Source organism: Mirounga leonina, unplaced genomic scaffold, assembly GCF_011800145.1.
Source record: "Mirounga leonina isolate KUSES-001 unplaced genomic scaffold, KU_Mleo_1.0 Mir_91, whole genome shotgun sequence".
NCBI lineage: Eukaryota > Metazoa > Chordata > Mammalia > Carnivora > Phocidae > Mirounga > Mirounga leonina.
The window spans coordinates 34,061,622-34,077,020 of record NW_023270839.1 but is presented as its reverse complement, the minus strand read 5'-3'; the positions used below and the strand labels follow the sequence as shown (position 1 = coordinate 34,077,020).

Here is a 15,399-nt window from a genome sequence, read left to right as displayed (position 1 = left end):
ACGGCGCGCTCTTCCTATTGGCTAGGCAGGAGGCATTCCCGCAGGCGGATTGGCTGAATTTTCAAGACCCGTTTGGTTGTCATGACAACTGGATATTTTTTCCGCCTACTGTCTTTTTTTTTTTTTCCTCCTTTCTTTTTAAATCTCGGCCTCTTAGATCAACAAAAATGAAATGTCTCGCTGAGGACTCAGACGTAGGACGCCTTCTCTGAATTTTGAGTAGGTCTCACCTAAGAATGTCTCTCTACGTTTGTACTAGCTGGGCGGAAGTTCGTTCTAGGAAACACCTTGGAAATGCCATTTCTGACCTTGATTCCTCTTCCGGAAATTTCGAGTTGGAGTCTGCGTTGGGTTGGCCTGAGTGGGGGCGTAGACGCCTCTGGGCGGTTCAGGGTCAGCACTCTTAGGTGGCTGAGACCCAAACGTGTGCTAAAAGAGTGGGGATTGTGGCATTTGCTCGAAGGCTAAGACTCCCAGGGAGAGGAAAATAAAAAGGTAAATGGTTTGTGTGGTTCGTGATTCATGTAAGCTCTCCATTGTATGACCGGCACCTAGCGCATTTTTCGGTATGTATTATTGTCGGTATTCAATAAATATTCGTCGAATAAATGACCCTATGACGTGTAGAAGATTTTAAAATGAGAAAGAGGGTGTGATCCAGCCTTGGGCAGAAGGGTGGGAGACCGGAAAAGAGGAAAGGAAAAAGGGAGAGGAAAGGTCCAACGCCCACAGTAGAGGAAGTGGAATGACAACTGATAGCAGCCTCCGTCCAAGAATTTGAGCAAGGTTTCTGTTCTACCACTTTTTACCACTGTTACTGGGGTACTAATGAGGCTTGAATGAAGTTAAGTAATCTGAATTACATTCTGCCCTTGCCCTTGCATCTGACGTTTCTAAACCTGTGCTCGCTTCGGCAGCACATATACTGACGTTTCTAAACCTGTTTCCTCTTTTGTAAAACCCGAATAATTGCAGCTGCTCTGTGGCATGGAAAGATCTTAGTGTATCCATTGACTGATTACTGAAAATCAGGTATCCAGTGAAAAAGTCTGAGGAAGGAAAAAATAGACGTTTAGTGCCCTGAAGTTGTGAGTAAAATTATATTTTTATTTGTTATAATATTGTGATTTCAAAAGCTAGAACTATGAAAGTAACAATCCTCACCCATTCATAGGGCTTTGTAAACAGGAATGCTGTGAATGGCAAAGTGCTTTTATTAACTGACTTGACATTGTCAACATTGAATAATCCATATTAGACAGATTGTATTTTCATTAAAAATGGAAATAATATCTTTGTATCCTTCACTGCAACTAACCTGGAACTTTACAAATAAACTCTTTGATTCAACCTTTTGCTTAATGCATTGTAGTCCATATATATTTTTTTCTTTTTTTTTTTTAAGCAATCTCTACACCCAGTGTGAGGCTTGAACTCGGGTCCTGGAGATCAAGAGTCACAAGCTCTACTGACTGAGCCAGCTAGGCCTCTTGGTTCTATTTCCTGTTCCCTCCTGTCTCAGGTAACATTTATTGATCACACTTCCTATATACTAATTTCCATAAACTTTATTGTTGAATCCTCATAACAATCTTTATAAAATAGGTAGTATTATCCCAAATATTTTGTCTTTTTTTTTTTTTTTAAAGATTTTATTTATTTATTTGAGACAGAGAGAATGAGAGCCAGAGAGCATGAGAGGGAGGAGGGTCAGAGGGAGAAGCAGACTCCCCGCCAAGCAGGGAGCCCAATGCGGGACTCGATCCCGGGACTCCAGGATCATGACCTGAGCCAAAGGCAGTCGCTTAACCAACTGAGCCACCCAGGCGCCCTGTCATTTTTTATTGAGGTGTAATTGACATATAACATTAGTTTCAGGTATACAACATTAGATATTTGTATATATTGCAAAATGATCACCACAATAAGTCTAGTTAACATCCATCATGTATTATCCCAACTTGACAGATGAAGAAACTAGGGTTCAGAACAGTTAAATGTCTTGGCTACAATCATTGTGCTTCTGAGTTTCAAAGCTAGGATTTGTACTCTAGTTTGATTCCAAAACCTGTGCTCTTTCCACTATATTTACCATTGTCACTCTATTTACATTTGGCAGAAAGAGTGGGAAAACTTCGAAACAGTCATTGAAGGAAATCAAATATTAAATTAACCAAAAATAAATTTCTTAAAAGCCAATGACCCTTTACAGTATGGTAAAATTCCACATGATCAATTTAATTTCTTAGTCAAGTACTGTTTTGAAAAGGTGTACATATGAACTCTAGTTGATATAGGGTGAAGGGAGATGTTTGCAGACAGAGGGAGCACCCCAAGCAAAAGCACGGACCACCAGTACTGAACTGGCATGGCTGGAGACAAGGTGAATGGGTTGGCTTGGCAGGAGGTATTGGGCTTCAAGGTAGCTGTTGCCTAGTGTCTTCCAACACCATGAAAGGGAATCTCACATTCTGAGATTCTCACACAAATGTTTAGTTCCTGGAATGCCAGATGGGAACTCTTCTTTCCTGACACCAAAATTCCCCAGTTTGGGGTAGGGACTTGCAGTCTTGGCTATCAGGACTGTTCTGAATGGTCAAAGATTTGCTTGCTGTTTGTCAGACCCTCCTCGCTTCCAATTTCTTTTCTTTTTTTTTTTTTTTAAAGATTTTATTTATTTATTTGACAGAGAAAGACACAGCGAAAGAGGGAACACAAACGGGGAGTGGGAGAGGGAGAAGCAGACTCCCCGCCGAGCAGGGAGCCCGATGCGGGACTCGATCCAGGGACTCCAGGATCATGACCTGAGCCGAAGGCAGTCGCTCAACCAACTGAGCCACCCAGGCGCCCGCTTCCAATTTCTTAATCAGGTACATACTCACCTTTTCTCCTGGCCTTGGGATTCTTTTTCTCAGATTTCCAGGACCTTCCCCCATTAGGGATACTTCACAGATAGCCACTGTTGCAGAACTGAAGAACTTCAGGCAGCAAAAATTGCTTTAGGTCAGTTCGAGGCTGGAAACCTAACAGCCCTTCCAGAAGTCCCAAAGGCAGGCCACTAGGACCATCTGAAGCTTAACCCAGGGGCTACTTAATTTGAACAAATGCACTAGAATGTAAGCTCCATGAGGGCAGGGATATTTGTTTTGTGCACTATTCTATCTCTAGTGCCTAGAATAAAAAAGGTGCTTATTTATTGTTGAATTTTTATTAGGACTCATTTGGGTTACCTACTAGTATATAAGACAAGTCCAAAAGCTCAGCTCACGTTCATGGTTTCTACATCCTTGAAGAATGCTTTTCCACTTCCATTCTTGGTGAGTTTCAGCTGCCATTATTCCAGACCATAGGGCATCAAGGGCCTGGTTTAATTTATATATCATCATAATCTATATAATATATAATTTATATATCATCTCTGAATGAGATAATAGACAAATTATCATTTTTCACCAGAAGATTTTTATCAGAACCCAGCAATCTTCCTAATATACTACCATGTTCTCTCCCTCAGTTGCCCTTACCCCATTTCTCTTACCCACCCCCATCCATTTCTGCCTACCTCTTTCTGATTTCTTCTTTTCTCTCAACTAGCTAGAAGACAAAATATATTTGCTATATTAACATTAAAATGTCATTTTGTGCAAGGCACTGCAGGGAACAGAGAAGAATAAAGTATGAACCACGCCCTCAAGTTCAAAACAATGAGGGGGAGACATATAGGAACAAAATTATTATAAGAGGGAGAACCTATAAAAGACTGAGCACAAAGGAGAAGACTAATTCTGGGTAGATGAAGGAAGCCTTACTAAAAAGGAAACATTTGAGCTGAGCTTTGAAAAAAGGGTTAGAATTTAGCAGGCTGGGATGGCAAAGGTGTTCAAGAAGTGGGAGCAATGGGGAAAAAATCTGTGGAAAAACCAGAAGTAATCTCACACATTTGGATCATAGAAATGGTAAAGCTACAAAAGATCCAGAAAACGAGGAATCATGGGACATTTTTAAGAAGGAAAATGACTTGGTCAAGCTTTGTTTTCAAAAGCTGACCCACTGGGCAGCATGAAGAATGGATTATAGTGGATTGGAAAGCTAAAGGTTCCCCAGGTGAGATGTAACAAAAATTTGACTTGGATGAGTGTGAAAAATGAAAAATGGAAGCAGGTATGAGAGGCAATTTTGGAGGAATGACAGAACCTTCACAAATAACTGAACATGATGATGGAAAATAATTGTAAAGTAACGAACGTAAAAGTTTTGGGTGGTTACGTTAAAATTTTCTCTCAAAAGTTATGCAAAACAAGTTATAAATAAAAATAGTAATTTCCATCGCTAATTTCTTTGGAAGGGGGAAAGGTAGGTCAGTCATTTTTCTTACAAAAAGAAAGCCTTTTCCTCTGCCTTGTTTACATCCATCTTGACATCTTTCACCTTAACCAACAGGTCAACATTATCTATCCCATGCAGGTAACCAGGTAACCTATTACTGGCTGAACAGGGTGCATGGGTATGTCCCAGTCTAGGACCTGTAATCTTGCTCAGAAGCAAGACGACCCAGAGAGTAGAAACAAACACCTTTCTAGTGACTCCATGGGCCTCCACTCAAAATGATTCTTTAAAATCTGGACCCGAATGGGGAAGGACCAAAGGGAGAGGAAGAGGAAGAGAATCTCAAGCAGATTCCCCACTGAGCATGGAGCCTGATGGGATGGCGGGGGGCGGGGGGTCAATCACACGACCCTGAGATCATGACCGAGTTGAAACCAAGAGTCAGTCGCCCAACTGACTGAGCCACCCAGGCATACCCTTTGTTTTTAAATAAACTTAATGCCTTCTATAAGAAAGGCATTGCTACTTAGATGGGAAAAAAGGCATAAAAATTGGGTCCCTGCCCTCATGGTGTTTAAAATATAGAGATAAGGTACATGAAAGGATGAAAATATAATTAACTCATCCTTAGAAAGTGAAAAGGTACAGGTTCTGTTGAGGATAACAAATCATTGACTCAAGAGTTGTAAAATTATGCTGTTCAATTATTTATGCATTTCCTATTCTCTATTACAACATAAATATTGTGAGTAACTCTAATTTTTGTATTATATCCTATCAGCTTTGGTAAAATACTGAGGAGCTGCAGAATGGAGTGTCCCAGTTGGAATATCAAGTTGACTTTTCAGTAACAGCCCCAATCCTGGACTAACCTGCTCCTGGGGGTGTGCAGTCCTACTTAGACATGAGAACCAATCCCTGTCTCACATAGATGGTAGAGTGAAGACTGTGTCTCATTTCCCTTCAGTTTGTAATCCATTTCCAATTCCTTTTTTTAAAAAGATCTTTAAAGTAATCTCTACACCCAACATGGGGCTCGAACTCATGACACCGAGATCAAGAGTTGCATGCTTCACCAACTAAGCCAGCCAGGTGACCCTCCATTCTTATTCCTTCTATTTGCACACCCATCCTAGGAAACCTGTGCTCCCTTAGAAAATACACCATTCTGGAGTAATGATTATTTATAGGTATCATACTTTGAGGAACATTAATAAACTAGAAGTATCCAGAAAATGGTGACAAGAAGAGCTAAGATGCTTAAGATCCACGTTAAACAAAGTCAAGGGTACAAAGGATATTTCACTTGGGGAAGACCTAAAAAATTCAAGATAGCTGTCCGTTTATCTGAAGAGTTAGCATATAGGAAGACACCAGATTTATTTTTGCATTGCTCTAGAATGTAGAAGTTATAGGAACATCTACTAAAAATAATAATAATAATAATAAAGAATAACTGTAACTGTTTATAAATGTGCTTCTTCAATAGGTAGTGACCTCATCATCACTGGAAGAATATAACCAGAGCATGATAATTGCTTTAGTTAGGAGTCAAGAGAGAGAGGGAGAGAGAGAGAGGAGGGGAAAGAAAGGAGTGGAGGGAGAGAAGAGAGAGAAGGAAAGGAAAGGAGAAGGAAAGGAAAGGAAAAGGAAAGGGAAAAGGAAAAGGAAAGGACAGGAAAAGAGAAAGGAAGAAGGATAGGTTATATGGTATTGGCTCACATGGTCACATGACTAGATAGATACACAGATGGATAAATTATATGATATTGGCTTACACAATTATGGAAGCTGACAAGTCCTACAGTCCAGTCTGTAAGCTAGAGACCCAGGAAAGCCATTAGTGTAGTTCCAAATCCAAAGGCTGGTAAGCTAGAGACCCAGGAAAAGCCCATGGCTCAGTTTGAGTCTAAAGACAAGAGAAAAATGAATCAGGGAATTTTCCCTTAATCATGGGGTGCAGGGGGAGGCATGGAAGGTGAGGTTTTTTGGGTTTTGTTTTTTTAAAGATTTTATTTGACACAGAGAGAGAGATAACGAGAGAGCACAAGCAGGAGGAGCAGCAGGCAGAGGGAGAGGGAGAAGCAGGCTTCCCACTGAGCAGTGAGCCTGATGGGGGGCTTGATCCCAGAACCCTAAGATCATGACCTGAGCTGAAGGCAGATGCTTAACTGACTGAGCCATGCAGGCGCCCCAAGGTTTTTGTTTTGTTTTTTTAAATTCAGGCCTTCAACTGATTGGACAGGGCCCACTCACATTAGGGAGGGCAATCTGCTTTACACAATCTACAGATATTCAAATGTTAATCTCATCTAGAATCACTCCGACAAACACACCCAGAATAATGTTTGACCAAGTGTTTGGGCACTCCATGGTGCATCCATGGTGCAGTCAAGTTGACACACAAAGCTAACCACCATAATAATCATCTATCAAGAATACTGCAGAAAGAATTTCTAAATTACAGAAATACGTAGCTTTCTCCATCCCATAGGTTTATTTTAAGAATTTATTTATTTATTTGACAGAGAGCACAAGCAGGGGGAGCAGCAGGCAGAGGGAGAGGGAGAAGCAGACTCCCCACTGAGCAGGGAGCCCAATGTGGGGCTTGATCCCAGGGCACTGGGATCATGACCTGAGCCGAAGGCAGATGCCTAACTGAGCCACACAGACATCCCCTCATAAATTTCTTTTACTCAAGTATCAGCATAGAGAAGTTAAAGTTCTTCCACTACTGATTCCCCTGATTATGCTTGAGAACATAACATCATTTTGCACACATGGCTTTCCCATACACCAAATTTTGGTTTAGGAGGGAAAAAACTAATGCGTTCAGGAAGTTCGTAATACTAATTCTAACAGGGCACCTGGGTGGCTCAGTTGGTTAAGCAACTGCCTTCGGCTCAGGTCATGATCCTGGAGTCTCGGGATCGAGTCCCACATCAGGCTCCCTGCTCAGCGGGGGTCTGCTGCTCCCTCTGACCCTCTTCCCTCTCGTGCTCTCTCTCATTCTGTCTCTCAAATAAATAAAAATCTTAAAAAAAAATTGTAATTCTAACAAAAGGGTTTGTTTTACCAAACTGTGGTAGATTAAAGATAGCCATTTTTTTTTCCTGCCACTTCTATTAACAGGGGTAGCTATCTCCCCTCCCCCTCAATCTGGATTATGTCCAAAATGGCTCATTCACATGGCTGTTGATAGGGGGAGGAGAGGTCTCTTGGCCAATAGCCAAGAGGGAACCAAAGCTATCAACAGCCATGTGAGCGAGCTTAGAAGCAGATCATCCAGACCAAGTAAAGGCTTCAGATGACTGAGGGCCCCAGCTATCATCTTGACTGTAACCTCATGAGAGACCCTGAGCCAGAAGCACCAACCTAAGCTGCTTCCAAATTCTGGACCCGCAGAAACTAAGATGTTTAATGTTTAAGCCACTAAGTTCTAGAGTTACAAATCAATAAATAATTATTTCACAGCAATAGATAATACAAAACTCTGAGGAGTGTGTGGCTAACTGACGTTCTAGGAAACCAGGTACACCATAACAACTTATTCTCTGAGCAAATGCTAATAGCATGGTAACTAGATAGCAGTTCAATGAAAGACATTCATTCCTTTTTAAAGGCAGGTCGGGATGCAGTGGATGGGAGATTTACCATATCTCTTCCCATTCCCCTGTCCAACACTCCTTTTACGAAAGCTCTTGAAAATCTAAAGGACAGAATCCCTGGGATAGCAAGTTTGGGGCATCCCGTATTAAGGATGAATTTCCACATATGAAAGGGGGGGAAGGGCAGGCCAGATTGGAAAAGCTGAGTGTCTTGAGTTGTGCTACCAGCCACACAGGCAGTGGACAAAGTCCAATTCTTCCTTTACAGAGCACAATGTATCAATGATAATCTGCAGAATTCCACACTTCCCAAAGCTTTTTCCCCACATATATATTGAATATTATCACCTAAAGCAAAAATGATTTAGAAGTTCGTACTCGGGCGCCTGGGTGGCTCAGTTGGTTAAGCGACTGCCTTCGGCTCAGGTCATGATCCTTGGAGTCCTGGGATTGAGTCCCACATCGGGCTCCCTGCTCGGCGGGGGGTCTGCTTCTCCCTCTGACCCTCTTCCCTCTTGTGCTGTCTCTCATTCTCTCTTAAATAAATAAATAAAATCTTAAAAAAAAAAAAAGTTCGTACTCAAGATTCAGCAGAGCCCACAATGAAAATTAGTATCTAGTGAATCCAGTTCATTCTCTGTAGTGATGATAAAGAATTAAAAGAGACACGCAATTTGTTTGGGCTAATCAAAAGCATCTCCTAGAAACCTGTACCTTCCACATGCTCTCTCAGTAATAGCTATTAGCCTAAAATAAGCCTAGAAGAAGCTAACAATGTAGGCAGCTCAGTGGTATGTGCTTAATTAACCCTTAACAGGGACCAGGTCCCTGCATAGCACAATTTGGTGAGGAAAAAATTGGGGGAGAATGATGAGTTCTAGTTGTTAATTTCTCCATAAAATTTTCCTTTAGATCAGAGAACACAAATGGTTTCATATCCTTTGCCAATTCTGATCCACTGGCAATGGCTGCCTAAAATATAGCATTGGATGGTATTGATGGGCAACTATGTCCTTGTGACTGCAAGGCAAGGGAAAAAGGCCAATGTGCTGGAAATCCTCCAGCCCTCTAGTAGAAGAAAAAGTCCAATCCATCAAAGAAGGACAAACACTGATCTGTGGTTCAGCACCATGCTATGCTACCATTTGTTATCAAGGGCAAGGGTAGTTGTTTTGGGTGGTGGGGTGAAATGCAGTGAGCATTGGTAGAGCTTCTACTCTTCTTTTTTTTTTGTCAATTTTATGCAGGAACCGCCGAAGTTTTAGCGTTTCATATTTAACAGCATGACTGAACTTCTACTCTTATGTACTACATGCAAAGCTCTTTGCACTTGTTACTTCATTTAATTCTAATAACAACCTATTCTTATAGATGAGACAGATGAGGCTCAGAAAGTTTAAGTTCAAAGCTGCACAATTCAAAGCCCTTGTCTGCCTGACACCAAAACCTATATTATTTCCACAACTACAGAAATCATTTGTGTGGCCTGTAAATTTGTACAGAATACATAGAGAGGACATTGTGCCCAGTAGGTCCAACCACAAATAGGTAACATTTATTTTTCTTAGTAAGAAATAGTTTTAGGGCGCCTGGGTGGCTCAGTGGGTAAGCATCCAGTTCTCAATCTCATCTCAGGTCTTGATCTCAGGGTCATGAGTTCAAGCCCCCCATTCAATATTAAAAAGAAATAGTTGTTTTGGACATATAGTTGATCTTTGAACAATAAGGGGGAGTTAGGGGCACCAACCACGCAGCCAAAAATCCATGTGTTAACATTTCACTCCCCCAAAACTTAACTAATAACCTACTGTGGACCAGAAGCCTTATTGACTACATAGTCGTAACACGTTTTGTACATTTTATGTATTACATACTGTATTACAATAAAGTAAGCGACAGAAAAGAAAATGTTAAGAATATCATAAGGACAATAAAGAAATAAAAAATTTAAAAAAGAATATAAGGAAATAATTTACTATACTGTACTTATTGAAAAAAGTCCATATATAAGTGGACCCGTACAGTTCAAACCCATGTTGTTCAAGGGTCAACTGTAATTCTTAATTCAAGAAGATGACTGAATCTATAACTGAGAGAAGGTATTTCAACCTTGACATATCTTTTTTTTTTTTTTAAAGATTTTTTTTATTTATTTATTTGAGAGAGAGAGAATGAGAGACAGAGAGCATGAGAGGCAGGAGGGTCAGAGGGAGAAGCAGACTCCCTGCTGAGCAGGGAGCCCGATGCGGGACTCGATCCGGGGACTCCAGGATCATGACCTGAGCTGAAGGCAGTCGCTTAACCAACTGAGCCACCCAGGCGCCCTCAACCTTGACATATCTAATATTGTGATATATTGTCTTTTTTTTAAGATTTTATTTTTTTTATTTTTTATTTTTATTTTTTTAAAGATTTTATTTATTTATTTATTTGAGAGAGAGAATGAGATAGAGCATGAGAGGGGGGAGGGCCAGAGGGAGAAGCAGACTCCCTGCTGAGCAGGGAGCCCGATGTGGGACTCGATCCCGGGAACTCCAGGATCATGACCTGAGCCGAAGGCAGTCGCTTAACCAACTGAGCCACCCAGGCGCCCAAGATTTTATTTTTAAGTAATCTCTATACCCAAGGTAGGGCTCAAACTTAACAACCCCGAGATGAAGAGTCACATGCTCTACCAACAGGGCAGGCATGTTCTTCTTGAAGAAGAAAATTCACTGTGTTTTCAGAGGAGTTGGAAGGTAAGTTCGAAATCAGGATGCATTTTCTACAGAATTAAACTATTCCCATTTATGAAATACTAATATTGAAATGTCGAGTCTGTTAAGTGTTATAAATGCCATTTTTAAAAGAGTTATAGTTTTCTGTGTGTCAAATTGTTATGGTTCAAATGATGAAGCATGTTAGCAGCTAAAATAAAGTCACCAGAGTAAGAAAAATGTTTCAAATATCAGTTTATCACTTGCATATTAACAACAATAAAAATAAGGATTTTCTGACAAAAGAATTTTAGTTCTAAAGTATTTGGACAGCTATCACTGAAATTTTCATTTTGACATAAGATGCAGCAGGATATGGAAGACACCAAAACAAAGCACAAAAGTTAAAATATTAAAAATTATTATCTTCTGTACTTGGTTCATTACTAATCACATTTTCTGTAACTAATTACAGTTGCTTACTAAGCTCCTGCATTAACAATCCAGGTTTATGCCACAAATATTTGTATTAAATAAATTTTAAAGAAATAAGGCTTTATCTACATAAAAAAAATCAGTAGCAATTATGAAACAGGTCAACAGGTAGTCGTGCTGTAATATTAATCTGATGTAATATTAAAAAATAGAGAAATCTATCTGTTCTTCTTGTGTTTTGAGGAACATCAAGAGGACTCCACTGTATAGAATTCTCCCCATATATACTTCCACCCTTGACAGGGACCCTGGCTTTTCCAGTGCAAAAGTCCTACCCCCATCACAGGCTACTTGAAGACAGGCTACTTGCTCCTTTCCCCAGTAAGATGGCAGGCATGGGCCATGGTCACTCTTTGTCTCCCTCCTCTGCCCTTCTACAACTGCAGCCTAATCATCAAGTATTCTTTTTAAAAAATGTTATTTTACATCAAATTTCTTAACCATAGTCCATCCTCCATCTCTACACATAACTATGTAGAAGCATGTTGATATTGACAATTACTACAGTGTTACATTTACTAATACAAAAAAAAAAAGTAAGTAGCCATAACTGAATGAATATGAAAATTCTGCAAATGTCAACTTGAGTGAGATCACTATTTTTGAATTCCAAGATGTTTGATAGAAACTGTTTTATAAAACTAATTATGAAACACAAAGACAATAGAAATATAAGTTATTTATTAATCAATCCACTTACAAAGCAGGTGGCTTAATGCAAGCTTATTGACATCTTCACATATGATCCATGGGAACATGTCTTCCACATACAGACAGTGACGTTACTGACTGATGCATTTGCAATCTGGGGCATGTTAAGCATATTTAGACAAATAAAATTAGGCTATCCTGTATATGAAAGTATCTTGATAATATGCATCTTGAAGTGGATTAAAACTTTCTCCAAAGGAGAAATGTTAGTACGTTAACTTAACTTTATATTCTATATTATGCAGTAAATCTTAACTATAGAAATTAAAAATTTTAAATCAGTGATCGACTCTTGGTAATGTATGAAGTGGGAGTCTAAAACCAGAGCAACAGTAGGTTGACAGTATAATTTGTGCCTCACAGTATGTGCAGATTTACTGTTTTCAAGTTTAAAGAGAAATAAAACAAGAGACATGTAGATTCAGCTGACTTTATTTATCTTTAAACTAATAAAATCCCTTAAAAGTGATCCTGGGACCTTGAGAAGTTCTATGAATGCAGAGATACCTGCCAATGACTGCAATTCTAAATCCTGACTGAATGTGTTTATTACAAAATCAGTGTTAAAGCAGATATCCTTACTATACGTGCTTAGCAGAAGACTGAACAAAATTCTACATGTCTTCTTCAATTTCCCTAAAATTTTGTTAAATCTGCAAGTATGTACAATCCAGCTAATTGAAATTAATATTTAGTGTTCATCAGAGCTGTTTCACAGCAGCAAAAACTGACTCAGGGAAATAAAAGTTCTAAATGATGTAGGAAAAAGATAAATACAATCAGAACAGCAGTCTAAATGTATGATATCAATATTCAACTCTATCTGCATTGTGCTGAAAGTAAAAGGATACACCAAGAAAATTTCTATTGATCACTCTGGTGATGTGAATACCACCTGCATCTGATTGAATATGGTTTGTATTCTGTTCCCAGTATTAAGGATGGTATTTAACTCAGAACTCCATATTGTAAATATACAGCAGCCATTTTGTCCTAATTAAGGAATGTCTTAATACACAATATTATCATTTTCTAGAGGATCTTTATACATTAAACTAAAGTACATGATTGATTAAATTAAAGGTTAGTAATGGATAAAAAAATTCATAATTCTCAAGACCTGGTACTATGTAAAAAACAAAAAGACCACAAAATTCTACTTACTAAAGCAGCTAATCTTGCCTGCAAGTTTAGGGTCACAAGCCCATAATATGTGCAAAGAAATGCAATACAAGGAACCATGCAAAAATACAGTAAAATGATACAGGAAAAATGTCAAATCTAGAAAAAAAAGCTTTTATAAATACATCAAACTCAATTGTATACATAAACTGTAGGTCTAGCATTAGTTGTACCATATAGCAGAGCCGCACTCTAAGTTCAAGGCTTCCAAATCTGCGCAGGTAAGTCACGCCATCTTTGGTTGACTGCAGTACCAGGAGGATAGGAATGAGAGGGAGGGCAAGAGTTCTGAAACATGGTGTCAACTTTCACTTGGCAGCTGGGCCTCAATGTCCACTCTGCATATGGGGCACTTCTTATTGGTAATCAACCACTGGTCAACACACACTTGGTGGAAAAGGTGCATACAGGGAAGGCGCCTATTATGGGCAAACAAAACAAAAAGCAAAAATTGCAAAAGTGAATTTCATGACAACTGCACGTGGCATTTACTTTTAAATAAATGATAACATGTAATAATTCAGCAGTGTTTTGAAGTTACTAGCTCTTTCCCTTCTGTATAAACAAAACAAACAAAAAAACCACATACCCAATTCTCTAACAAGTTACACCTATATTAAATTACTACTTTGGGCAATATAATGTATAAATAACCATGATAATTAACTGTCACAGCTATGGAACCAAATTACATAAAATCTTAGGAATTTTAAGAATGACAATTACACTGGCAATTATCCCGGTCTGGTTTCTAATGAGGCTGGCAGTATGTTCTGTTACATAATACTGCAAATATATTTTTAATATCAAATCATTGCATTTATTCAGCATTTAAAAATATATTTCATTTAATTCTCTCTCAAAAACATTAGTACTCATGTTACAGTAAATATCATACTAATTAAGAATGTCTTAATATGCAATATTATTTTTTATCTAGAGGATCTTTATACATTAAACTTGAGTACATGACTGATTAAAGGTTAATAATATTGTTTTCAATAATATTGTTATATCCACTTAATACCATGCTACTCTTTTAAAGGTAGGTCAATCCGTTTTGGAATATATTTGTATTATCAAACCATGTTGTAATACAATGAAATAAATACAATGTTATATGTTAACTATATCTCAATAAAAAATGCTTCCAGGCAATACAGGATAATATTAAATCTAAATGAACAGTAAGATAAAAGTTACTGATTTAAGTGTCCATTTCTACTTCCGTCCACTGTTAAGAATTGTCATACGTTGTCAGACTTCTAATATTTTGTAAAACTAGTAGCTAAAAAGAGGTGTTCCAATTACCGTGTGAACAAGACTGTCAATGCTGTAAAAACAATTACCTTCCATATTTATAAACCTTCTTTGGAAATACAGTGTTCTGAAATAACCTTAGGGGCTCCTAGGTGGCTCAGTTGGTTAAGCGTCTGCCTTCAGCTCAGGTCATGATCCCAGGGTCCTGGTATCGAGTCCCGCATCGGCTCCCTGATCAGTGGGGAGTCTGTTTCTCCCTCTCCCTCTCTCCCCTGCTCGTGTGCTCACACTCTCTCCCTCTCCCTCTTTCCCCCACTCGTGTGCTCACACTCTCTCTCTCTCCTCTCTCTCAAATAAATAAAATCTTAAAATGTGTTTGAAATTGCCTTATATGTGGTACGGTAGCCAACTGTGCATAATTTTTCTCTCTCTCAGCCAACTGAAGAAGTATGAAAAAGTTATCCTTACATGTTAGGGCTACAAAATCATCATGTGGTTCTGTTATATATGCTATAGAACTTGTTTCATATGGGATTATGTTACATTAGAAAAAAACAGAATAAAAATAAAACAATTACTTAAGAGATTTTATATAAAAAGAAAATGCCTGGGGCGCCTGGGTAGCTCAGTAGGTTAAGCATCTGACTGACTCTTGATTTCAGCTCAGGTCATGATCTCAGGCTCAGTGGTAATGAGCCCTATGTTGGGCTCCTTGCTGGGTGTGGAGCCTGCTTGAGATTCTCTCTCTCCCTCTCCCTGTGCCCCTCCCCTCACTCACTCACTCTCGAAAGAAAAAAAGAAAGAGAAAAAAAAAGAAAATGCCTAAAATTAACAGTGGGTGAGCATAGTAACATTTCTAAATCACAAAGTTGCAAGAAGAGTCCTATATATAAGTTGAGAGGAAATTTTAGGACAAAACTATTTTATAAAAGATGCTATAAGATAAACTGCATGGAGCTAAGGAGAATGCCCTCTTTAAGCTTTGAAGAATACATTAATATAACTATCTTAGGCTCTGAAGCCTCCAAATTCTTTCTGCAAGATTTATAGAAGACAATTTGATCATAAAATTTCCCTGGCCAAATCTTGGTGTGCCTCTAACATGGGCAGTATATTTCCCC

General features: G+C 38.9%; 1 protein-coding gene and 1 long non-coding RNA gene across 11 annotated transcripts in view; one reads left to right on the top strand and one right to left on the bottom strand.

The window, feature by feature from the left end:
• Nucleotides 1-101: 101 nt before the first annotated feature.
• On the top strand, nt 102-3,235 carry LOC118003406. Of its 3 annotated transcripts, none has more exons than XR_004677333.1 (3): nt 102-566; nt 1,406-1,522; nt 2,690-3,235. It is a non-coding gene; the product is annotated as an uncharacterized LOC118003406 (long non-coding RNA). The 3 variants fall into 3 exon arrangements; XR_004677332.1 differs by having other exon boundaries at nt 109-219; XR_004677334.1 differs by lacking the exon at nt 102-566 and adding an exon at nt 848-1,088.
• Nucleotides 3,236-10,868: 7,633 nt separating this feature from the next.
• The window catches only part of RNF111 (ring finger protein 111), a 121,183-nt gene continuing 116,652 nt past the window's right edge, over nt 10,869-15,399 (bottom strand). For all 8 annotated transcript variants that reach the window (XM_034994429.1, XM_034994431.1, XM_034994428.1 and 5 more), the window contains exon 14: nt 10,869-13,437. In XM_034994429.1, the coding sequence (XP_034850320.1) occupies nt 13,320-13,437 (118 nt within the window). In that variant the 3' untranslated portion in view covers nt 10,869-13,319. The remainder of the gene's footprint in view (nt 13,438-15,399) is intronic.